Source organism: Pituophis catenifer, unplaced genomic scaffold (genome assembly GCF_029215685.1).
Source record: "Pituophis catenifer annectens isolate HBS135680 unplaced genomic scaffold, rPitCat1.0.hap2 SCAF_1, whole genome shotgun sequence".
Lineage (NCBI taxonomy): Eukaryota > Metazoa > Chordata > Lepidosauria > Squamata > Colubridae > Pituophis > Pituophis catenifer.
Window position 1 is genome coordinate 100151699 of NW_027256881.1, and position 25532 is coordinate 100177230.

The following is a 25532-nucleotide window of genomic DNA, read 5'->3' on the forward strand; positions in this document are numbered from 1 at the left end:
ATTAAAGTAATTAAGATGGAACATTTTAACATATTTTATTTGTTAAATTTTCAACAGATTCTGTTAAGATTTATATATAAAATGTATTGATTAATTTTCCAGTCTGCTGAAGAAAGTAACAATTCACATTTATTGCTTACTCAGTATTTGGAGATAAAGGAAATTTAATATATATATTTGAGTGTAAATAATATGTAATATGTACATATTGTATGTACATATTATTACATATCTATATGTAGTATGTATATATAATATATAATATGAAAGCCTGCTTGGTGTAGTGGTTAAGATACCAGGCTAGAAACCAGGATATTGTCAGTTTTAGTTCTACCTTAGGCACAAAGCCAGCAGGCTGACTTTGGCACTTGTCTGGGCAGTTTGCAAGAGTTGGGCACAGTTGAACAAGAGAAAACAAATGTATATACAAAAAGAACCAGTAGATAAGAAAAAGAAAGCTTCTTTATGGATCACTTTATTAAAATGGAGTATACAGTGTAAATACATCTTACTTCTCTTGAACCACAAGCATGTTCCCAACATATTATATCTTCACAAAATTTAAATGCACATTTAAAGAATTTGATAGTCTTGTGATATTTATAAAACAGTATTGGCAGCTTATCCAGAATCTTTGTTCATTTTTTAGAAGACTCCGAAAGCAAATATAAAGAGGATGCACTTATAAATGAAGAAGCCATTTTGAATATAATGGAAAATAGTCAATATTTCCAACCCGTATCTCAGAGATTTAATAATACTCCTGTGTTTAGTAAGTATTATTTACAAAGACTTTTCTAAGTAAGGATTAAAAATATTTAGATATAGATATTAAAATGTTTTAATTACTTTGGTTATAATTCATTTGTGTAGCTTTATTATAATAATCACCCTGTTTGTCTTGCTTGTTTAAAAGGCCAGGAAATCAGATAATTAAAAAGTACTATAAGAATTATTAGTATTATTATTATTAGTCCCCAACCCATGCTAGTCACGTGTACCTTCCCTGATCCAACCCATACCACCTCCACATGCCATCCTTGACTATCATGGTACTCTCATGCACCCTTCTTGACCCTTGTTATCCTCCTGTGGACCCTACTTGACTCCCATAGCACCTCTTAGCACTCCTCCATGACTTCCATGGACTCTTTTGACCCTCAGTGTCCCTATGTGCCCATCCAAATCCATACAAAATCTATTGCTCATCCCTGGGTACCTTGTAACCTTACCATTTTTCAGCATTTTCACTGCATTTTAATCCACTTCTTTCCTGGACATTGACATTTTTTAGTCTTTGTTTCAAAAGCATTCTTCAACATATCGCTATCATTTCCTTGCAAGTTGCTAAAATGTTTCCTCCCCTATTCTTTCCTTTCGGTTTCCTCCCAAATAAGTTCATCAATTCTGTACACTCTTCTAAAGACTCTGTGTTTAAACCCTTTTCACCCACTTCTAATATAATTTTTATTTCCATTAATATCATATTTGTCTTCCTCTTACCCTTGTTCTCTTTGATAGCATTCTTTAAAGCCATATTTTTAACACTAATTCAAGTATTTTCCACAACTTTTTCTTTCTGTTCATTTTTCATGTACTTTCTTGGAATTTATCTTGTACTATTTATCATACAAAACTTACATTTTTATTCAGTCATTCTTTCACTTTATTTTCCTTTATTTCTCGTCTTCCATATCTACCTCTCCCCCAAATCCGTTATTAGCACATTCAGATGGGCCTGTCCCACTTTAAATAACTCTTCTTTCTGGTGTTCTTCACTAATTCTCTCAATCTTTTATAACAAATAATGCTTTAGATTCTTTCCTTTGCTATATGTATGTTTAAATATGCCAAAGGCAAAAATTTGAAACAAATGGACCTTTTTCTGAAAAATATTTATTAAATTACTTTTCTGCATTTTATTATCTGGTTTCCATCAGTCCATTCATATCACCTAACATATATTTTTCTTCCAGGTTGCATTCATTCAGAAGGTTGTCCAGTTTTTCCTCAACTCATAGCTGTTTTTTTCCATTGTCACCATTCATTTGTAAAAAGGTGTATTAGCTTAGTGGTTTAAAAACCTGGAGATGATCTTTGCTCTGGCAGTTCAAGTCCTAGTTCCACATGATGGAGTGAGCTCACATCACTTGCCTCATCTTCTGCCAACCTAGCAGTTCAAAAGCATGCTGTATGCAAATAGATAAATAGATATCACTTCAATGGAAAAAATAATGGTACTTTGTATGGAAGTACAATCTCAACTGGTGCAGGACTTGCTCAAATGCAACTCCCAATTGCGAGGCAACATCAGAAGGAAACGCCCCAGATGACACTGAAGAACACTGTTAACCATTCTGAGTGTGGATCTGGTTCACCCTCTGTGGTGCACCTTGGATAGCATGCAAGAGTGAACCAAATGGACTAGCAGCCTTAGGCAGCCAAACAACTACTCTGTACTAACCCTGTAGTCTCCTGGCTAATGTACCATCACTATATGCTAAATAAATAAATAAACCATTGATATGTGCTCAACATGGAATATACAAGTCAACATAATATTGATCATATCCCACCATTCAGTAAACACATGTCAGGATACATGAGAGAAATGATAATAAAATGAAAAATCTTGTGTATTTTTGTTCATTATGGCATTGAGATTGTGAGGTTTTTAGGTTTTATTAAAACAAAAATCAATGCAGGGATTGTTTTTAACAGAAAATGTTTTTTTAAAAAAACAAATACAAAAATGCATTTTTTTTTCTATAGTGAATAACAGTGCTGATCAAGCCATGATACATCTTTTAGCTGGATTGGAAGATGATGGATATGATATTGTACAACAAAATGCGTCATCACAACATTATTCTTCTGGACACTATAGAAATCTTCAGAATAGTGATGATGAAGAAAATGAGCCACAGATTGAAAAAGAAGAAATGGAGCTCAGTTTGCTAATGTCCCAACAATGGGACAGCAGCTCAAATGATGTTGATGCAAAGAGAAGGTATATTCTTTTTTGGTAAAGTTGGATATATGACAAAAGTACTGATCAACCTGTATTGAACCTTTCATGTTACTGAAGAAAATCTTTATAATCTAGATATTATCCATGATCTAATATAATATCAAGAAAATGTCTGAAGGACAAGGTACAGGAATAAATGTAAACTCAGTCAGTCTAATATGCAGTAGATATGACTTTAACCAAGGTAATCTAGAAGCCCTAATTAAAATATAGTCATACTGGTTTTCTCTAAATATTATTTAGCTCTAATTGTCATATTTTTGAAAACCATAGTAAGATTGGAAAGGATTTTGATAAAGGAGAGGAGAGATTAGGCTTATCGGTGGAGGAATAAAACAAGCCTATGCAGTGCTTCATTTGAAAGAGAATTGAAAGCGTTAGAAGACACATGTAGCATTCATTTGCAACTCATTAAAACAGGTACAAATTTAAAGCGTCTCTCTAGTATGCCATGATAAATTGTATCAAAAATCATAGAGAATCAACTCTGCCTACCTATGTCTCAGCAAAAGCCATCTAATAGGATGGACAATTCAAACAAGACTTAAACCCTAGTTGAAATTTATCTAGAAATTTAGTTTGATCCAATCTGAACAGCTATGTCACCTCAATAACTTTTGCCCAGGAAGGGGATACAGTCTTAGATCTGAGTAGGAAGTGGTCTCATCACAGCAATAATACTCATCAGACTGTTATCGACCTGGAAAGTGAATTGTACAGATTTGTCTTTTCTGTCCAAGATTAAATGTGTCATAATTATTGAACTATCAGATTATAGTCAGAAGTTTTTAAATGTGTAAAATAGGTTGTATTTCTTGTAGGTCAATGGGCAGAAGTAGAAATCAAAGTTCAGGTGAAGATGATAGTTCTTCTGAAGATGATATGGACTGGAATGATAATGTGCTTCTAGCAAGCCTTTCTATACCTCAGTTAGATGGAACTGCAGATGAAAACGGTGGTAAGTATACTTAAAAAGGGTTATGCAGTTGCATTTTTCTCAGAAACAATAGTTCTTCATTATAATCTCTGTCACATATGGGTTATGTGCTTTGCAGAAACGTTTGATAGGAATCTTGCCCCACATATATCACAAAGTTAAGTTTAGGTGAAACTGCTGAGTTTGTTTTCAACCACCCCAATCATAACATTGAGCCAATATTTTCAAGTGGTTCACCAACAAAAAATTGAGTAGCCAGAATTAAGCGTCATTGTCATGACTTCGGAGCTTTCCATAATATTGTTACAAATATTGTGGAAATTCTATGAATGTTATCTAAAGTATCCCTCATACCATATTATGGTCTTGATGCTTTTAGAATTTCTTTAACTATATTCTTTTATCATCAATAATTATTATTTGGCCAAGCAATATCTTTATACTTGCTGATAGTTTAAACAATATAACCTCAGAGAAAAAATAGTAAAAAAACCCTCATCTGTTCTGTTCTAGACAATCCTTTGAACAATGAAGGTTCTCGGACCCACACCTCTGCAATTGCAACAAGCAAAACTGTAAAGACTACAATTTTTCATAAAGATGCTGCTACTCTGGAACCCCCATCATCTGCCAAAATAACTTTTCAATGTAAACACACAAGTGCCCTTTCTTCTCATGTTTTGAATACTGATGACTTAGAAGGTCTTACTCAACCAAGCATGATAGATATAAGACCTGACTTATCAATCCATTCTCTTTCAAATGAAAGTATTTACAACATGAAATACCCAGCATCCTTCAACAATATCCTCCATTCTGAAAAGCCACATCAGGAAAATAATAAAAGTGAAAAAGATCCTGTTTTGTGTGAAGACATATCTTCTGTAAGCAGACACCTGCCTAGCAGAAAGTATGCTGGAATTAGAAAGGTTGCAAAGGATGTATCTCAGCATATGAACCACCAAATTAGTGAAAATATTCTAACAAAGAAGTCTAACTTTGTAGATTTAGTTTATTCCAAAAATAAAACATCTGAAATAAATATAAAAGCAAACACTACCGATTTAAATAGCCTTTTCCCAGCACCAGAAAACTGTGAAACTATGTCTTGCTCAGAGAGTAATCAGACTCTTATTTTTTCTTCTGAAAAAAGCACTGACGGAGATAGCCTTAATAACTTTAAACTTAGATATGAAGAATTTGAGGAACACAAGACTGAAAAAACAAATGTAAATCAACAGGCAGCACACTATATGTTCTTTCCTAGTGTAGTTCTTTCTAATTGTCTCAATCAGCCGCAGAAGTTGGGCCCTGTGACATACAAACTACAACATAGCAAAAAACAGTCTAAGCTAAAACGAAATAAAAAGAAAATGGTTCTTAGCAATCAGCAGTCTGCAAGTGCCATGGATGCTTTATCTATGAAAGAAAGCTGCTATGTACAAGATAATGCAAGTAGCAATATTTCTGATAGAGACATTTTGTTACCAAATGATACTCAAGTTCATCATATGGTTTTTGAAAACAAAATGTCCACAGACAATTATACTGATTGTCATTTTGAAGATTTTGCTCAAGAATCTGATCAAACGTTTGGGCTGTGTGGTAATAAATATACACTCAGAGCTAAACGTAAAATAAATTATGAAACTGAAGACAGTGAATCTAGTTTGGGCATACATAATTCAAAAATCATGCTACCTCATTCTACTATAGAAAATGATGAAGATGTGGATGGTTCTAAAAAATGTAGAAAACGAAGGCGACTTTCTAGAAAATTGCCACCTGTTATTATAAAATATATTATTATTAATAGGTTCAGGGGGCGGAAAAATATGCTTGTAAAGCTGGGAAAAATAGATTCTAGTGAGGAACAAGTGTTTCTTACTGAAGAGAGATTGAATCTATATAAGAAGCTTGCACCTTTGAAGGACTTCTGGCCAAAAGTTCCTGATTCACCTGCAACCAAATATCCTATTTATCCATTAACACCAAAGAAAAATAACAAAAGAAAAGCAAAATGTAAGTCCGCCAAGAAAAGGCTGGGTGGGAAACCACAAAATATAAAAAGTAAAACTATTAGAAGAACCCTGTATTTCAGAAAAAGGACTCATGCCTTTCTTTCCCCTCCTCTGCCATCATACAGTGCTGAAACTGAAGACTGTGACTTGAATTATAGTGATGTTATGTCTAAATTAGGTTTTCTGTCAGAAAGAAGTGCAAGTCCAGTTAATGTATCCCCACCCCGTTGCTGGTCTCCCACTGATCCAAATGCCGAAGAAATTGTGTGTAATCTAGAAAAGGAAACATTAGTGTTTAAAAATACTAATACGTTCAGCAGTAAAACTGTTAATTCCAATGTGGGAAAACACGTTCAGTCAAAAACTCAGGTTAAAAAATGTAGAAAGCAATTTGCTAATGCTACCATAAGAAGCAAAAAAAGCAATCAGTCTAATAAACCTAGAAATAATTTGAAGAAAAAGCCAAGATCAAAACAGAAACAAAAATTTAAAGTTTCAACATTGGTGACAGTTGCAGATGGTCAAAATAGTATTCCTCCTGTAGCAGAACTTAAACCTACACCACATCCCTGGGATTTACCTGAGAATGTCCGCAACCTGGGAAATTCACAACCATTTACAAAAGAGATTGCATCAACTGGCTGTTCTATGGGACATCCATCTTCAGCACAGCTTTCATTAACAGCTAATGCCCAAGTAAATCCATTAATTTATTTCCAATCATTGTTGGAAAATGAAAAGCCTATTGGGCACCAAGGTTCCAGTTTGACAGAGGATCTTCATCCAGGCATAGCTTCTCTGATATCTGGAAGGGAAAAAGCCAAAATAAATTTCCAAAGATCTAACAGTCAGAGTGGTATATTTAGGATGGAAGAATCCTCAATTCAAAATAATGTATATGATCAGTGTAACTGTATATCTCAGGTAGCACTGAAGGCATATAGTTCTAAGGATGCACTTAAAAAGACAGAAGAAGTTACAAATTCACAAAACAAACTTTTATCCTCTGTGGGAAATGTAAATGAAAACTGTATTTCTTCTGATGTGATCAATACTGATCAGATTCATCCTGGTAACTTCCTGCGTTGTAAAGATAATCAGCAGCAAATAGTTCATTTGTCAGAAGCAACAAAGCATGCTGATCATATTTCTTCTTTTTTAAAAACCGAGGAAAGCCATGGATCTTTTCAGTTACCAAAAAAATGCTTTGTAGCTTCTTTAAGAAGTCCGGTGAACAAATTAGAATGGGAACAGAAACAGAAGGGGTTTATTTTGGATGTGGCACATTTTAGCCCTGAAAAAAACACAAAACAAAAAGTAGTGTCGGAAACAATATCTCAAGCCCAAACAGATTCTCAATGTAAGAGCAAGGGTCTGATAACTCCTTCAGCATTCAATGAAGGGCATTCTGGCTTAGCAGTTCTGAAAGAATTACTCCAAAAGAGACAACAGAAAATGCATATGAACAACATTCATGAACAAGCATCAGTTAAATCTCAGTCGAATATAGATGCTTCCTTCCCTCTTGATTCAAATAAACCGGCTAAAAAACTTTGTTCAGTTGCATCTTCAAGAAAGCCTCGTATTCCCAAGGATAAAAAATCTAAAGAAAAGGTGGTCAAGCTTTTAAAAGACTCAGCAAAACAACTAAGTAATAAAACTGGCCACGTTACACTTACTGATAGTTCTATTCTTCATTCAGATGCAGGATTTGAAAGTTGTTACTCACTTGAAGATAGTCTGTCACCTGATCATAATTACAATTTTGATATTAATGCCATAGGGCAGCCTGGATTTTGTAGTTTGTATTCTGCAAGTCAATTTGTCCCAGCAGATCAAAATTTACCACAGAAGTTTCTGAGTGATGTAGCTCAGGATCATTATCCAGGTCAAACAGCAGAAACTGAATTTTTGAATCATAATAAAATATCTAAGGAAGAAAATATGCATAATTCAGATCCTCAATCTTGGTTAAGATCTGGCCAACATAGTCCTCAACTTTTTGATAAAAGATGTCTGGAAAACAATGAAAATCATCTCCACAATCAATGGAAAACCATTCTCCCATCTACCTCTCAACCTGGTTCACCAGCAGATGGGCAGCAGGCTGAAATGTGTCCTAAAGAACAACTTCAGTTGGATAGAAATATTATGAAGAAAGCAATTTTTCTTAATCTTTCATCTCCAAATGGTGATTGGAGTCAAAATCCCTTTAGAAAGGAAGTCATTTCTGAACCTGGGCAATTGCCTGATTCAGCTAGTATTTCTTTTTCTTCTATTTTATCTTCCCCCGATGGTGAACTTATGGATGCTGCTTCTGAAGATTTAGAGTTGTATATTTCAAGAAACAATGAGGGATTAACACCAACGCCTGACAGTTCACCTAGATCTACAAGCTCTCCATCACAATCAAAAAATGGGAGTTCTACGGTTCGTGCTGCTCACATCCTTAAACCTCTAATGTCACCTCCCAGTCGTGAAGAAATCATGTCAACTTTATTAGATCATGATCTGGCAGAAACAATTTATCAAGAACCTTTTTGCAGCAACCCCTCTGATGTACCTGAAAAGCCAAGGTAATTTGGTTATACAGATAGTCAATAGGACTTTCTGTAATCATATTTCTTTTTTTTATATATCAATAGAAATGTTTAAATTTTTACATAAGATTTAAAAAGTTGGATACAATTTAATATAGCCTTCCTTTCTGGACCCATTAGGCCTACAAGGTGAAGGTTAGAGCTACATAGAATCACAATTAAATTTCAGCTATAAAAATAAGACACTCCAGTTTATTTGTATAGTTAAATAATCATTGTGAACATGACATGTAGGAATGATTGGATATTATTCGGAAGTATTTAAATGAAACTAGATAAATTACCATTTTAGAAAAATATTCTTGGGTATCAACAAAGTTATTCATAGTAAATTATTAACTTCAATTTATTACTTTGGATCTATTATTTTAGAACCTAAAGGATTTTGACTTAAGTTTATTCTTTTGCTTAGGTAATTTAACCACATTTTATTATTTATTGTATATTTGTATATGTTATTGTATACAGTAGTTTTGTATTGAAGATAATACTTTTTCCTGGTAAATCAGATTCTCTGTTCTTCTTCACCCCTCTGTTCTTTCCAAATCTGAGTTGGAGGTTGAAGACCTTTTAAAATAGATTTGAGGGCTTCAATAGAAGATAGAAAAGTTTCCATTATACAATAAATGTATACTTACATGAAATTAGATGAATGAAAACAGTAAGAATAAATAAGACTACTAGTAAAATAAATTCTGTTTATGAGAAAAATAATTTAAGTAATTATTTTTACAGAGAGATTGGAGGAAGAGTACTTACAGTAGAATCTAGACTTCCAAATGATCTACTTGAATTTGAAGGAGATTTCTCTTTGGAGGGACTACAACTCTGGAAGACTGCATTTTTGGCAATGGCACAGAGTCCTAGGCCAGGTTCTCCCCTTCGAAATAGCCAATTCTCTACTGATAAAAAACAAAGGAATACCCGTAAAATTAATGACAAAAAGATAGTGATCATGCCTTGCAAATGTGCACCAAGCTACCAGCAAATTCAGTCATGGCTTCAAGCCAAAGATGATTATGAATATTTTAAAAAAAGAGCTGTCATCAAATCAATTGAAATAGAAAAGGTTGATGAGAGTTTGAACAATATGTCTTTGCCTAAGAATCTGTGTGATCAGATAGTCAAGGTTGCTGTGAGTTCTGGTATATCAAGCAAACCTGCTGTACAATCAAAAGATCTGTGCTTTTCATCTTCAAATCCCACATCACCTCAAACTATGGAAAAGTTTGGCGTAAATATCTCTGAAATGAGTAAGTCTACCGTTAAAGTAAAGACAATGCCACTTGTCACTGCAGCAATAGATAAGGATAAAAAAGAGGAAGATTGTACCGATTATAGTTCTCCTGATTCACCAGGACTTCCTCCCTGGCAACAAGTTGTATCTACTGATTCTAAGCAATCTAATTTAGAAGACTCAGAGGGTGTATTGTCTTCTCTAGAAGAAAATAAATATGTAGCTGAGAAAGAACAGAAATCTGTCAAAAAGGAAAGCAAAATACCATTCTGTGTCTCCCCATTGAGCAAAGAATCGGATGGCAATTCTGATACTTGCTTTCATAGTACACCTATCAGGGAGCATATATCTCAAGGAAAACCAGAAGCACTTGGATGTACTCCATTATCAGGTAAGCCTATGACCAAAGAAATGCAGCAGTTAAAACTAAATTTGGTTGGTTACTGTATTACTTACTTGTTGTATTAAGTTTATTATGATTGCCCACCCTACAACACCTGAGTGGCTTACAGTATCCAGATTTAAAAAATTAAAAGCATGAAACAAAAAGTGGCAGCCCAGACTAAAAACAACCAAACCAATAAAAATCTGATGAGTTCCACAGAGGCACTAACTCCAGACTTGGTCTTTAGAGCCCGGAGTCCCAAGAAAATTAACACCATACTTCTCTTGGCAGTGCTGTTCCAGAGGGCAGAGACAGAGAAGACACACTTCTTCAATCCCCCAAAATGACAATGCTTAATTGAGGGGATCTGAGGCATATCCATTCTGCCTGAATGTACCAAATAGGCAGAAACTACTACAGACAGGTGGTCCCTAAGAAAACGAGCCCCTATGCCAAAAAGGACTGTATAGGTAATGGCCAATATTTCAAATTGTACCCTGAAGCCAACTGACAGCCACTGCAGATTGTGTAGTAACACATGGGCATAATGAGATACCCATGATAATGAGATACCCATGCAACTCAGGCTGTTGCATTTTGAAATAGCTATACCTTTCAAGGGCAGCCCCATGTAGAGCCCCATGTAGATCATTAGATGACCATAGGACCACCTAGATGAGAACAAGAGACAACTGGCACACAAGATGAATTTGTATACCAGCTGCCACCTGCTCAAGTCCAGAAAGATCAGAGAGTTGCTTATTAATCTCAAATCCATCCAAGACCAACAATGAAAACCTACCCAGCACAGGGAAACCCAATACTAAAGCCACTCAGGCTTGCGCCAAAGTCTGTTTCCATTGAGACCTAAATGGCCTCCAGACACTGATTAATAAATTTGCAACATTTTACCTAATTTGCATAATATATAAAATAAAATATGATCAAATGTCATTCTGTGATTTAGTATTGGGGTTAACATTTGCTTGTTTCATGTACAACATGTATTCTATCTGGAAAATATTCATTTTTACTCACTATTTGAAGTTGCTAGTGATTGAACCAGTAGCTTTCTGAATGCAAAGCATGTGCTCTGCAACTTTTTAATTAAAATAAACCTTCAAAGTTTTTGTACATAATTTAATCCATTGTACAGAATACAGAATATCAGAGTTGGAAGGGACTTTTGATTGTCATTGTAATATTCCTGACAAGAAACTATACAGTTCTGCCATGAATTGAAGTTAATTCAGAGTTGTATTTATTACCAACTGTAATTTGGTCTTACAGTTTACTTGTTTTGTTGGTGTGCATGCTCATTATATTTTAAGCTGCTTAGAGCTATGTAACTGAAATGCATAGAAATTTTTATAATACAAATTAATATTCTTTTTTCAGCCATAGGACGAGATGTTCAAAAATTTAGTTCTAGGCGAGGAAAAAATGTTGATGCACTTCGTAAAGTACTTTTAACAACACAAATTAAGGTAAGAAGAAAGAATGAAACTTTATGCTAACTTGGTTTTTGTCTTTTAAGTTTTGTTTTAAGATCATCCTGCTTCATTTCATTCTAGATTAACTTCTTTGTGGAAGTTGATATGATAGGGCAGTCTGAAATGAGTCTAGTAGAGTAAAATAAATACCTTTGAATACTGAAAATTGCTTAGGAATTATTTGTAAAATGGCTTTCTGTGATACTCCATATCAGAAATCACTTTTAGATTGATTTCTGATGACTTAATACGAAAACTTGTTGCTAGCTTTTTACACATAAAAGTATGCATTTACTATTGAAAATGCATTTAAAGATTACACTGATAGTGAAGAACATTTAATGCTTTTTGGGGAACTTAAACTTTCCATGTTCGAAGAACACATTTGACATATTGAGTTTGATCTTTTTGATTGAAGGATATGTTAATAAGCATTAGCAACAACCTAGAAAATACTTTACATGGTATAAGTTGCAATTTATGTGGCTATAACATGTGGCTGTAAATGCTAAATCCACAGTATTACTGATATAGTCAGTATTAGTGGTGCAGCTATTCCTAGTCTTTTGTAATCAGCTATAATTGAGTGCAGCAAATTGAAGAAGGGAGTATGCAAGCTTTCTCTATCCATGTGGTTATTTCAGAGGCACTTTCCAGGTATAAGTCTTGTGTTAACAGAAAGAGGCTCCCATCGGAATTGTGAAAAAAGCATTAGAAATTATAACAATATGGCAGTGATTTTCTACCTGGAATATGGTCTGAGTATTTATACACACCAGTTGAATGAATAAGATTGTGAGAGTTAAATTATTTAAATTATCAAAAAATTAGCCTTAATAGAAGGTTGTTGTTGTTTTTTTAAAATTTGATTTATATGCCGCCCTTCTCCAGAGACTCAGGGCGGCTTACAATGCGTTAAGCAATAAGTTTGTTGTTTTATTTAACAGAACCAGTTCACTACTATAAATACTCAAAAGAAAGAAACTTCTCAGATTGAAGGACCATCTTTGAACAATTCTTACGGTTTTAAAATAAGTGTACAAAACCTTCAAGAAGCAAAGGCTTTACATGAGGTAACTCATTTTTTAATTGAAAATGCTTTACATACTCAATACATTTTTCTCAGATCATTTTTGAAATTTTCAAAATGAAAGTATTTAAATCAAGATTGGCGAATATTCCTAGGCACTCACTAATTTATCCATTAACATGGATGGATAAACATGGGGAGAAACAAGATCAAACTCAACCCCTCCAAGACCGAGTGGCTGTGGCTCCCGGCATCCCAGTATAGTCAGCTGGTTCCATCGCTGACTATTGGGGGCGAGACCCTGGCCCCCTCAGAGAGGGCACGCAACTTGGGCGTTCTCCTGGATGCACGGCTGTCTTTGGAAGATCACATGACGGCTGTGGCCAGGGGAGCTTTTTATCGGGTTCACCTGATGCACCAGTTGCATCCCTTTCTGGACTGGGATGCCCTGCGCACGGTCACGCATGCCCTTGTCATGTCCCGTCTGGACTACTGCAATGCTCTCTACATGGGGCTCCCCTTGAAGAGCACTCGGAGGCTCCAACTGGTCCAGAATGCGGCCGCGTGGGTGGTTATGGGTGCGACTCAGCGCACCCACGTAACACCCCTCCTGCGCGAGCTGCACTGGCTCCCAGTGGTCTTCCGGGTGCGATTCAAGGTGTTGGTTACCACCTTTAAAGCGCTCCATGGCTTAGGACCGGAGTATATACGAGACCGCCTTCTGCCAGCAACAACCTCCCACCGGCCAATATGCTCCCACAGAGAGGGACTCCTCAGGGTGCCGTCGGCCAAACAATGCCAACTGGCGGCACCCAGGGGAAGAGCCTTCTCTGTGGGGGCACCAGCGCTCTGGAATGAGCTGCCCCTACAGCTCTGTCTTAGTCCCGACTTGCGTACTTTTCGCCGCGCTCTTAAGACCCTTCTGTTTCAGCAAGCCGGACTGGCCTAGTATGAATTTTTAAAATGTATGTATGTTTTAATTCGCGGCCAAATTTTTATATTTCGATTTTAATTGGTTTTAAATTTTATAAATCTATGTGTTTTAATATGGCTGTACACCGCCCTGAGTCCTTCGGGAGAAGGGCGGTATAGAAATCTAATAAACTCTTAGCACTAAATTGCATGATTTTATTGATTCCTGAAAAAGTTCACATTAATCAGCTAAAGGATAAACTAAAGCTTGATTGTTGATAAAGCTTTTGCTTATAGTGTTTTATTTTAAATCATTTTAATAAGAGATAATAATGTAAACTTTTCTGTGTAGGTACAGTATCTTACACTGCTAAGTATAGAATTGCATGCTCGAACAAGAAGAGATTTGGAGGCGGATCCTGAATTTGATCCTATCTGTGCTTTATTCTACTGCATCTCATCTGACACACCATTGCCAGATACTGAAAAAATGGAAATCACTGGTGCTATAGTGATTGATAAAGACAGAGCAAGAACTATCACAAGCCAAGGTCCTTATTTCATTTTGTTTTCGTTAAAATTATTGCCAATATTTTGAATTTATTGTATTTAGGTATTAATAAACATAATAAATAAAAATATGGTTTTGAACGATGTTTGCTAGTGTTTAAATTCATGTCATCTCATTGTAGAATCATAGACTTATATAGATGGTTTCCACCTTATATCTTTTTATGAACATTTGCAAGGGCTGTAATGCTTAACACCTACCTAAGTGTATATTAAACAGTGTTTAATATCTTGTAGCATGCTCCTGCAGAAGTCCTGAAGATATATAAAGAGGAAAGCATATCCTAGATGGCAGGCCTCAAAACTCTTGTGCTGAACTAGTCCTTTTTAATTTCCTGGGACTGTTCAAGGAATTCAGTTTTGGTAATCTGTCTTAATTGGTTTGAATAAAGATAGAACATGGAATATGTTATATGTTGCATAAGGGTTGTTGTGTGGTTTTCTCTGATCTTTGTAGGGTCTAAAGAGGGCCCTTATTGTATTGTACCTTTTTGGCTTTGTTTAGACCAGTGATACTCAACCTGTGGCTCTAGAGCTGGATGCTCTTGAGGCCCTACAGGCGGCTCTCGCAGTGTAGGCATCTGATCGGCGCTCCACTCTATCAGGCAGCGCGGGGAGCACTGACCAAAGGACCGGCAGTGTGGGAGTCAATGAAGTACCTCCTCCCATAGGAGGAAAGCGAAGGAGCTGCTGGGATCCCCCTGCCAGGTAAGAATAGAAATCACTCCAACCCAGCAGCCATGGGAGAGAATGGGAAGCCTCCCTTTTTTTCCCAGCAACCAATAAGAAACAAGGATAACAGCAATGGGGAAAAATGATACGCCATGACATGTTTCAGTAAATATTGTATGTGGTGACAAGCACCACCAAAAATCAGGTAGCACCATGAAGAAAAATTGCAATATTCATGTTTGATGTTATGCTCTGCAACAGTTAATGGTGAAGTGGCTCTCCAGCTGTTAAAGGTTGAGTACCACTGGTTTAGGCTAGTGAAAAAAATATTTAAACTTAATTACAAGAATAAAATAATAAACTCTTAGATTTATATTCAGTAACTATGCTGTTATTAAAGTTCTGAATAACATAATGTAACATGATAAAACATATCTTTCATCCACTTTTATTTCTGGTTATTAAGTAATTCCTATTCTTACCTTAGCATCCTTTGATAGCATTTTTCGTTAAAATATTTAATTTTAAAGCAATAGATTGTTTTTACTAAATTATGTCTTTCTAGAGGCTGCCTTCAGAAACTAAAAAGAAAACATATAGACTGAATTCAACCATAATAGATTTAGCACATTTTCTTTAAAAAACAGAGGTTGTATTTAATGTTGCAGAGTTATTAATACTGAATTTTTTATTCATTTAAGATACTCTTGGCTGACAAAGTAAAATCTCATTTGTGATTGCTCTACCATAAACTTTTTAAATTCTAAAAACACATTGACTAATGTTGGACCATTACAACAAAAATCATGATCAAATTAAAATAGAAAAATCTACGAAAGTGTTTCAACCTCAACTTGATTTTGGCCATGTATGTGTTGTGTGGCTATTTAAAAATAATTTACTTGGAACTAGAAGTAATAAATGTGTTTTTAATTGTTTTGATGTGATTATCAATAAATTTCTAACAATATTGAATATTTTTCCATTTGTCCTATGGGCAGGCCTTAGGCTACATAGTAGTTGCCTGAAAAACCATGTTTCATAATGCTCATTCCTAATCTCAGTTGATTATCATAGTCCTGCACTGTCCTCAAAGAGAGTGTACCCTATCTTTACATTGAGAAATGTTCAGTAGCCACTTCTATCCAGAATCATTCCCATCAGTTTGTTTCCTGCCTATATGAAGAATATCTTGTAAAAGATAGTCCATGATCTTTTGTATAAGAGAAAGCAAGGTGCTCTTTGCATAGAGAGCTTAGTGCTTGGATACCAAAGCAGTTTTGTTAATGAGATCTATATTGATTAATATTCTACCTCTTTGTCATGTGTAAGACCAGCAATATTTAAATGGTGTATATTGATAGAGATTAATGTAGCATGGTTTTCTTCTTCCAAATCAGGCATATTCATAATGTAGAATAACAAAGATTGGTAGCAGGAATTAAAATCTAAGAAAAATTTTAGTATCATCATAGTAAATAATGCAACAGTCATTTTTCTAGTATAGATTAATAAAATGGTGCATATGACGATTTATTGTGATTCATGTTTGTGAAAAGTTATAGCGTTTGAACCTTAGAAAAATCAGTGGTATAGCATTCTAAAAAAATTCAAAAATGTGTATGCTTTTCAATATGATAGAATTAAATAAAAAATTGACATGAACTTGTTCATGCTTTGTCTGCAGCAGGTGGAGGAAGGGGGAGTGCCTGGAGTACTATTTGTACTGCTCACTATCAAAACTGAAATGATCAAGTTTTTCTTAAGAAATAAATCCATTTTAATTTGCTTTTCAGGTAATAGAGAACATGCCCCTTTGCTTGCAAGATCTGGTATCTCAGGGTTGGAAGTCACATATGCTACTGATGAGAGAGCACTTTTCCAGGAGGTAGTGAATATTGTTAAAAGGTAGTATTCTGTTTTTATTTTCAGCTTATAAATTTTGTTTGACTTTTGGTCTCCTTTCTCTTTCTTATGTCCCCATATTTTAACAGTTTTATTTTTTTATAAAAGTTTGCTTTGGGTCTTCATAACAATATATTTATCTTTTAAGGTATATTTATTCAGATCTCTAAACCAGAATTCACATCAGTAGTACTGAAATTGTAATATCCCTAAGATGCATGTGAAATCTAGAAAACTTCTTACTGTCTTACAATACAACTTTTAAAAAAAATCTACCAATAGGCAGGAAAGGGGTGATTTTTATGACAATTTCAGAGCAAAGCTCATTGCTCCTTGTGATTCAGGCAAAAGTAAATAGGTAGGCATGATTTTTTTTTTACATATGTCTTCTCCAAAGGGAAACCTCTCCTTTTCCAAATTCAGTTTGGTGTATCTTTTTCAAGTTCCTTACATGCTCTTATAGCATCCTCTGATCATGCACTTATAGAAGTTCAGATGTGTCTTTCTTCAAATCAACTGCCAAAGCTTTGAAGTCTTATTGTTATCGAGAAAGCTAAACTTTGAAACTTCTGGCTGGAATACATTCTCAAGGAAAATGTGTACTAGGCAGAGTACATTTGCAATTCTCTCTCTCTCCAACTAGAAAACTTCTGATGAGAATGGCATTGACCAAATCCAGGAAACCAGAATACTAGAGTTGCTGAAAGCAACCAGCAAAGGGTGGGTCCTGACGAAGCAGCGGATTCCTGTTCAGAGAAGACAAAATTACAGGTAAGGAAATTAATTTTATCTTTCTCTTTTTTGGGAATCCGCTGCTCCGTCTGACTTACAAAACAACTTGGAAATAGCAAACCAATTCTGTTCTTTTAATTTTTTAAAACCTTCCACCATTTTGGAAGTATAGGAAAAAATATCACTTGTCTGCATAAAAAAAAAAAATCATTCCAAACAATAGAACATTACAATTTTTCTTTATCTCTGAAGATCAACAAATGAAGACTTGACCGCTGAAGGCTTCACTGAATGAAGAAAGCACACTGATTTCTCTATCATGAAAAAGGCAAACCAAACATCTGGGTTGTTACCTGGTAAACACTTCCTGAAATGCTGCATGTCAGCTCCTAGGACTGGCCAATGATTGGACTGATATGTACTTTTAGATAGTTTTGATACAATATTTTTACTGTTCGAGGGATAAAAGTTACACCCCCTCTAAAATCAAATTAATGCAGGACTTTCAGTCTCTGGTTTCATTTAGCAAAATAATAATTCTTCTATGTTGAAATCAGTGGTGGGATTCAATTTTTTTAACAACTGGTTCTGTGGGCGTGGCTTAGTTGGGGGCATGGCTTGGTGGTCATGTGACTGGGTGGGCGTGGCTAGGTGGTCATGTGACCGGGTGGGTGTGGCTATGTGCATAGGGACTACTCAGAGGGCTGAAAAATGTCATTTCTGACTGGTCCTCACACTTTTGACCGGTCCTCGCACTTATGACCATCCTCACATTTATGCCTGTTGCAGCATTCTTAACAACCGTGTCAGTCATTTCACCACTACTTCTCTTCACCACTGTAACAAGATAGGGCGCAAAACGTAAAATGTGAGGACAATTGTAAGTTCAAGGACTGGTCAAAAGTGTGAGGACCGGTCAAATATAACTTTTTCAGCCCTCTGACTAGTCCATATGCACATAGGGACTATTCAGAGGGCTGAAAAAAGTCATTTCTGACTGGTCCTCACATTTTTAACCGGTCCTCGCACTTATGACCTTCCTGACATTTATGCCCGTTGCGGCATTCTTAACAACCATGTCAGTCATTTCACCACTATTTCTCTTCACCACGGTGACAAGATAGGGCGCAAAACATAAAATGTGAGGACAGTCGTAAGTTCAAGGACTGGTCAAAAGTGCGAGGGCCGGTCAAAAATAACTTTTTCAGCCCTCTGAGTAGTCCATATGCACATAGGGACTACCCAGAGGGCTGAAAAAAGTGATTTCTGACAGGTCCTTGCACTTTTGACTGGTCATCATTTATGCCCATTGCAGCATTCTTAATTAAATTAATTAAATAAAAATGACCTGCTGGAGCAATCGGAGGCAGTCCGAGGCGGGCGTTCGGGCCGGCTGCAGGGCAAGGTGATACAACCAGGGTAGGTAGGCCGCTGCTGCCCAGGTGGAAGATGGGCACAGGCCTACAGGACTGGCTGCAGGGTGAAGCGATCGGATGTCTGCAACCTTAAACACTCAACCTTAAACACATATAAACACTTAAATACAACCTTAAACCTGGGTGGGCATTGCCAACTCCATATCACTTACTCCCACCCAGATTTTGTGGCTCCCAGTATTTTCTTTTAAACAGGTATTTTTGGGTGTCTCATCTCTCTCATCTTTCTTTCTCCCCTTCATCTCTCTTTCTCCCCTCCTTTCTCTCCTTCATCTCTCTTTCTCCCTCCCCCTTTCTCCCCTTCATCTCTTTCCCCCCTTCTCTCCTTCATTTCTCTTTCTCCCTCCATTTCTGTCCTTCATTTCTCTTTCTCTCCATCACTTTCTCCCTCCCCTTCATCTCTTTCCCCCTTCTCTCCTTCATTTCTCTTTCTCCCTCCATTTCTCTCCTTCATTTCTTTCTCTCTATCTCTTTCTCCTCTCCCCCTTTCTCCCCTTCATCGCTTTCCCCCCTTCTCTCCTTCATTTCTCTTTCTCCCCCCATTTCTCTCCTTCATTTCTTTCTCCCCCATTTCTCTACTTCATTTCTCTTTCTCTCCATCTCTTTCTTCTCCCGTATGGGAAGCGGCAGCAGTGAACCTATGGTGTTTAGTCGTTTCAATTAAATTTACAATTTCTATATTTCCTTTTTGCCATATTTATTCGTCATCTATTTTTTTAAAAAAACAATATTACCCTTCATCCTTATCTCTAATCTTAATCAAATTCAATTTTTCCCTTCTATTCTATATTATACCCCTTCCCATTGTCATCTATTTTTATATCCATCCTCACATTGGTTAATTATGTAATATTACAGTTGTTTAATACAAATTCAACATTTTAATATAAATCAATTAGTTATATAACTATCTTTTTTGTATATTAATCAATATGAACATGAATATTCCAATTATTTCTATGCAATCCAATTTCTTACAAATCAATTAATTATATTTACCAATAATAATAAACCAAATAATTTCCCCCATATATTCCTCCAAACCACAACTTAACCATTTCTGCTTTCAACACAATATACAATTAATAGTATCTCAATTATTACAATTCCCTAGTTAAATAGAGCTTTTTTTTCTTTTGTGTTTTAAAATCTTGAAAACTCCTCTTTTGCCCTAAATTTCCCATTGTTTGCACCTACCTTTTTTGGTGAGGTAAAAGAAAAGAAATCTGCTGCTGCCTAAATTTCCAACGTTACAGCAAAGCCAACAGCCTGCTTTACTTTCAGTTTCGTTTTAAGGTTGATTTGCATAAGGAGAAAAAAAATCTGCTCCAGCAATTTAGCTCTTTGCACAAGCAGCAGAGCCCTGGGCAAAACAGCTGAGAGCAAATCAGCTGAGAGTTGGGAGGCCGATCTAATCAACGGGCTAATTAGCCTACACTGTAGTTGAAAGGAGTTGTTTTTTCTTGCTGTTTGCTTGCAAGGAGGTAACTGCACAGGCCAAAGGGTGGGGGCCACCCTCCTTGCCACTTAGCGCCCCTCTGCCACCCCCTTTTGCCTCTAGCGCCCCCCTGCCACCCCCCCCTTGCCTCTAACCGCCCCCCTAAGGCATCCCAACGCCTCCCAGGGAGCGGTATCGCCCACTTTGGGAACCATCGGTCTACTCATTTGTTTTCTTTTAACACTGATCAGCTGTAGGGAGGCCCTTTGAAGCCCCGCGGCAAGAGTTTAAACAGTTTTTTCCCCTCTAGCCGATCAGCTGGCTCCGCGGGCCAATAAAATTACAAAAAAACACCGAACCATTTGTTAAATTGCTGGCTCACCCGCCCCTCGCCCACCACTATTTATTGGCAATAAATAGTGGTGCGGAGGGGCGGGACAAGGGGCGGGGCGAGCCAGCAATTTAACAAACTGTTCGGCCGAACTGCCTAGAACCGGCAGAATCCCACCACTGGTTGAAATCTGTGAAATTATATTTCAAATAAATGACCACCTGGATTTGAGTATATTTGAAATTTTTATTATTCCCCCCCAACCCATTATTTTTGGTTATGACATTAATTTCATTAAATATTGTATTGGACAAAACAGTGCTCAAAATAGCTTTTGTTGCTAATATTATGAATTATTATCATTATTGCAAATTCAGTTTTGTTGGGTTTAGTAGAAATTCGAGAATTCTTTTGAATGAGACAAAGACACGAATTAGAATATGTTAATTTGCACTTCCACATTCCAGTCAGCTTCATATAAAGATCATTCTATATTGTTTTGCAGATAAAATAAAGGTTTGGGAATGGTTTAAACTATCTGTAGTTTGAAGGCTAGGTAATTTTTGAATATGCATCTTGTCTCTCCTTTGAAACAATTTGGTGACTGACCTATTAAGTGTGGCTTATGTTACTCAACCTAACAACTATAGTTCATTTTAATATTGGTTAATGGAAACAAGCTATTTTAACCTATAGTTTACAAACCTTTCTTGTTCCCTCCTATTATTGCTAAAAATATGATTTTTTTATTTGGATAACACATTAAATTGTGATTAGTGGAAATGAAAATTTCATAGCTTTATTAGAAAAGCAGAGAGGAGAAGAAATGGTCAAACTTTCACTACAACTGTATAATTCTACTATACAGTGTAATATCTTTGATGACTATGAATTGCATGTGGTAGAAAAATAAAATTTAGCAGAGCAGCTAAATTAATGCTGATCTCTTAATATGTATTCAGTGTACTTGATTACAGTTTTTATTGTTGGGTTATCTGTTGTAATTGAGGAATACAAAACAAATGTACAGAAATAACCAAATGGTTTCTGAAATGACAGAAAAGTCATAGTGCAGAAAAGTCTCTGTGGACCAAATCTGAGACATACACATATATATTCCTATCAAAGAAACTTGCCTGGTTATAGATGGTGAAATATATTAATAAATTTTCACTCCGAGAAGGTATTTAGTTAAACTGCAATGGCTTTCTCCATGAAGGTTTTTAGTTTGTAAGCTCAGTTTCTGTGAATTCTGTACCAAGTAGAACTGAAAATGGAATTTAAAAACTTAATAGCTGTAACTATTCCTGTTACTTCACTAGTGACCTTTTTAATGTGAAATAACACTAGCAATAAACATGTAGCATTGCTGTAATCAAACAAGTTACATATCTTAATTTAAAATTCCATTAAAATTCAATGAATATTTTGTTTGTCTTATGAGTATGTTGAAATAATTCAATGAATCCATCATCACATTAATACAGATAAGATTTTCAGGTATTAAAGTTGGACAAATCTGAATGATATAATTTAGATTACATATAAACTTCTTCTGATCTGTGTCTTACTTAGTGAAGTTTTGGCAAAGTTTGCAAACCAAATAAGTAAAACTATTTTACTTAACAGTCTATTTACTTATATATCTCAGTCCTACTTACTCAGTCCTATTTACTCATTTAGACTATGGCTCACCAACATGTCAGTTAGGAATCTTTTACATGATTTGCTACAACATAATTGGAGAACCAGTCTAGTATAATGGTCGAAAGGTTGATTGGCACCAAGGAATCCCAGGTTCAACTCCATTCTAAACCATGAAAGCTCATGGGATGATTTGAGATCAGTGGGAAAAATTGTAAGAGATAATTTATGTAGACTACCTTGAACTTCCGGAAGAAAGTGCATGCTATAAATTTTATTTAATTGAAAATACTGGATTTGAATTTGGAAATGTGCACAAAAATATTATCTGTCCAATTAGTAATATTCGTCATAAACATTAGGGCAGGAATAGATGCCATACTTTAACTGTGGAAAACATCATCATCGATTTTTATGACTATATTGAAGAAAAGCTGATAATAAAGAGTTCATATTGTTTTATATTGTTATACACATACACACACACACACACACACACACACACACACACACATTTTCTTTCCGGGTTATAAAACTAGAATTTAAGTAACAGAAATGTTTAAGAAATTTCTTAACTCTCCCAATACTTGGGAGCATACGCACCCAATTATTGCTATTTATTCAAAGTACTCCTGTTATTTCAGTGTATCAGCTAGATAGATTTCTGAACCAGAGAGCTGTATTGTATCAATTACATTAAGGTCTCCATTTCTATCTACTAAAGAGACCCCCGCACAAAAGAGATGTAACTAAAGATACACAGAAAAATTCTTTAAAAAAACTGCTATATTTTCAAGCATCCGGGGTATTTTTTTTATTTCTTTTTACAAAAATGCCCCTCTGAATTCATTTATCCTAATTTTTGTGTAGAAAAAAGCCTTCAAAAACTTGTTGGACTAAAAAAATCCTTGACACTCTGCTTTATGTTACATAGTGCACATAGTGTAGTCTCACTGAGCTAGTCAATCTTTTTAGGTCTAGTTTCCCATATAGAGAAAATATTTTATAAGAAGAAGCATTCATTCATTCATGTATGAATCCCCCAGCAGAAGCTTTGATATGCTACAATTCAGGCACAGAATTAATGTCTTGATAAGAATGAAATTATTATTCTGAATATAAATATTCTTCATTTTCTTCACAAGGGTAAGCAAAATAGTTTTGGATATACGTATATATATATATTTAGCCAATGTTTCTGTTAAACGGATTCTTGATTATTTTTAATTGGTAATTAATTAGCATTAGAATAGTTTTCTATCAAGTGGATCAACAATTTTTTCTATCTGAATGAAATATTATAGGATTCAGCACTCTCCAGATCCATGATGCCTTTAGTCAGGCCAGAGCATTTTTTAGAATTCAAAAACTCCAGGTTCCAAATTAATTTGTCATCTTCACTTGAATCCCAATCCAATTATTTGACAAATAATGACAATACAGGTAGTTCTTGATTTACAACAGTTCATTCAAAGTTATAATGGCACTTTAAAAAGTGACTTATGACCGTTTTTCACACGATCATTGCAGTATCCCCATGGTGACAAGATCAAAATTCAGATGCTAGACAACTGACTCATATTTATGATGGTTGCAGTGTTCTGGTGTTGTGATCACCTTTTGTAACATTCTAACAAGAAAATTCAAGAGAGAGGCAGATTCCACTTAACTACGTTACTAACTTATCAACTGCAGTGATTCACTCAACTGTGGCAAGAAAAGTAGTAAAATGGGGCAAAATTCACTTAACAGCTCTTTCACTTAGAAGCAGAAATTTTGGGCTCAATTGTGGTCATAAGTCGAGGGCTATCTGTACACAGTACTTAAGATCAAATTTGTGTACTCCTTTCCACACAGTACCTCATAGGAAATTAAACTATTTAATTTAGTGACATTTGCAGCTTTAATGAATAAATTTAAATTAAATAATTGGTTATATGAAGACATATCTTTCTCTTTTTAGGTATGATCCAGATATTTTGTTAGGCTATGAAGTCCAAATGCATTCTTGGGGATACCTCTTACAGAGAGCTGCTGCTCTGGATGTTGATTTATGTCAGATGATCTCTCGTGTTCCAGGTGTGTTTGTGAACCATGTGTTAGTTATGAGTCTTCTGTCCATTTTTTTGAAATGACCATTAGCTGAGTGCATTCTGCCCCTATAGCAAGCTGTTAATTCATCAGTTTAATAGAGAAATTTGACTTACTAAATTTGTGATGTTAGATAGCTGTACCCATATTCTACTGGTATTTCTAACCTTATTTCTGGTAAGGGACCTGATGTTTGGCAGCAAATATGAAGTATAATTGCCACAGAGGGATAGGCAATCAGATTTTTATTACCTATGAAGCCAAAGGTATATATGCATTGTTATGACATAAATTCAGACCTGCAGGTCTGTTTCTTAAAGTGTTAAATTTTTCTTCTCCTGGTTCAGTGGTGCAAGGGAAAAAAATGAGCATTGTGTCTGTATTCTTAAATTGTGATACAGCATACAACTTGCCAGGATGGTTTATTACCATTATAATAAATCAATGATTTGTTCTGATACTTGCACATTTAGTATTTGTCATTAAATTTATTTTTTTCATTTTTTATTTTAGACGATAAGAAAGAGAACAGATTTGCTTCAGATCTAGATGAATATGGAGCAGATACAATGAGTGAAATAAACATTGTTGGAAGAGTTATATTAAATATCTGGAGAATTATGAGACATGAGGTAACATCTGGCAAAATTACTAAACTAGGAAAAGGGCAATAGGATTATTAGGTGTATATAAATTCAGATTATTATAAAATAACATTTCCAAAGGGCTTATTCTGAAATAAATTACTCATTTTGTTTTCAGAATGTTAGAAATATGCTTATGGAGTTTTCTTTATCTAGGCAGTTTACTTGCTTCTAAATAATAAAAGAAATACAAAATCTGGAAATATCTTAGTAATTATATTCTTTCACTCTTTTGCCAAACAACTGTCCAAAGCATACAGGGAACAATTTATTTGACTGTACCTTTGCTGACTTCAGAATACTATAGAAAGAATCAAATTACATTATTTGAGTTATTGCATTGTGGAGGAAAGGAGGAAATAGCAAAGGTTGGGTAGAGCAAAATAGTACTAGATACCTATTGCTGGATAATTCAGTAATATA

At 35.4% G+C, this 25532-nt stretch overlaps 1 protein-coding gene across 1 annotated transcript in view; it reads left to right on the top strand.

Moving 5' to 3' along the window:
* Positions 1-25532, top strand: part of REV3L (REV3 like, DNA directed polymerase zeta catalytic subunit) — an 80974-nt gene that overhangs the window by 35791 nt on the left and 19651 nt on the right. The window contains exons 10-20 of the mRNA XM_070932810.1: positions 650-772; positions 2773-3010; positions 3853-3989; positions 4482-8565; positions 9325-10217; positions 11610-11698; positions 12652-12777; positions 13999-14197; positions 16685-16796; positions 24338-24453; positions 24979-25097. Coding sequence (XP_070788911.1) covers positions 650-772; positions 2773-3010; positions 3853-3989; positions 4482-8565; positions 9325-10217; positions 11610-11698; positions 12652-12777; positions 13999-14197; positions 16685-16796; positions 24338-24453; positions 24979-25097 — 6236 coding nt within the window. The remainder of the gene's footprint in view (positions 1-649; positions 773-2772; positions 3011-3852; positions 3990-4481; positions 8566-9324; positions 10218-11609; positions 11699-12651; positions 12778-13998; positions 14198-16684; positions 16797-24337; positions 24454-24978; positions 25098-25532) is intronic.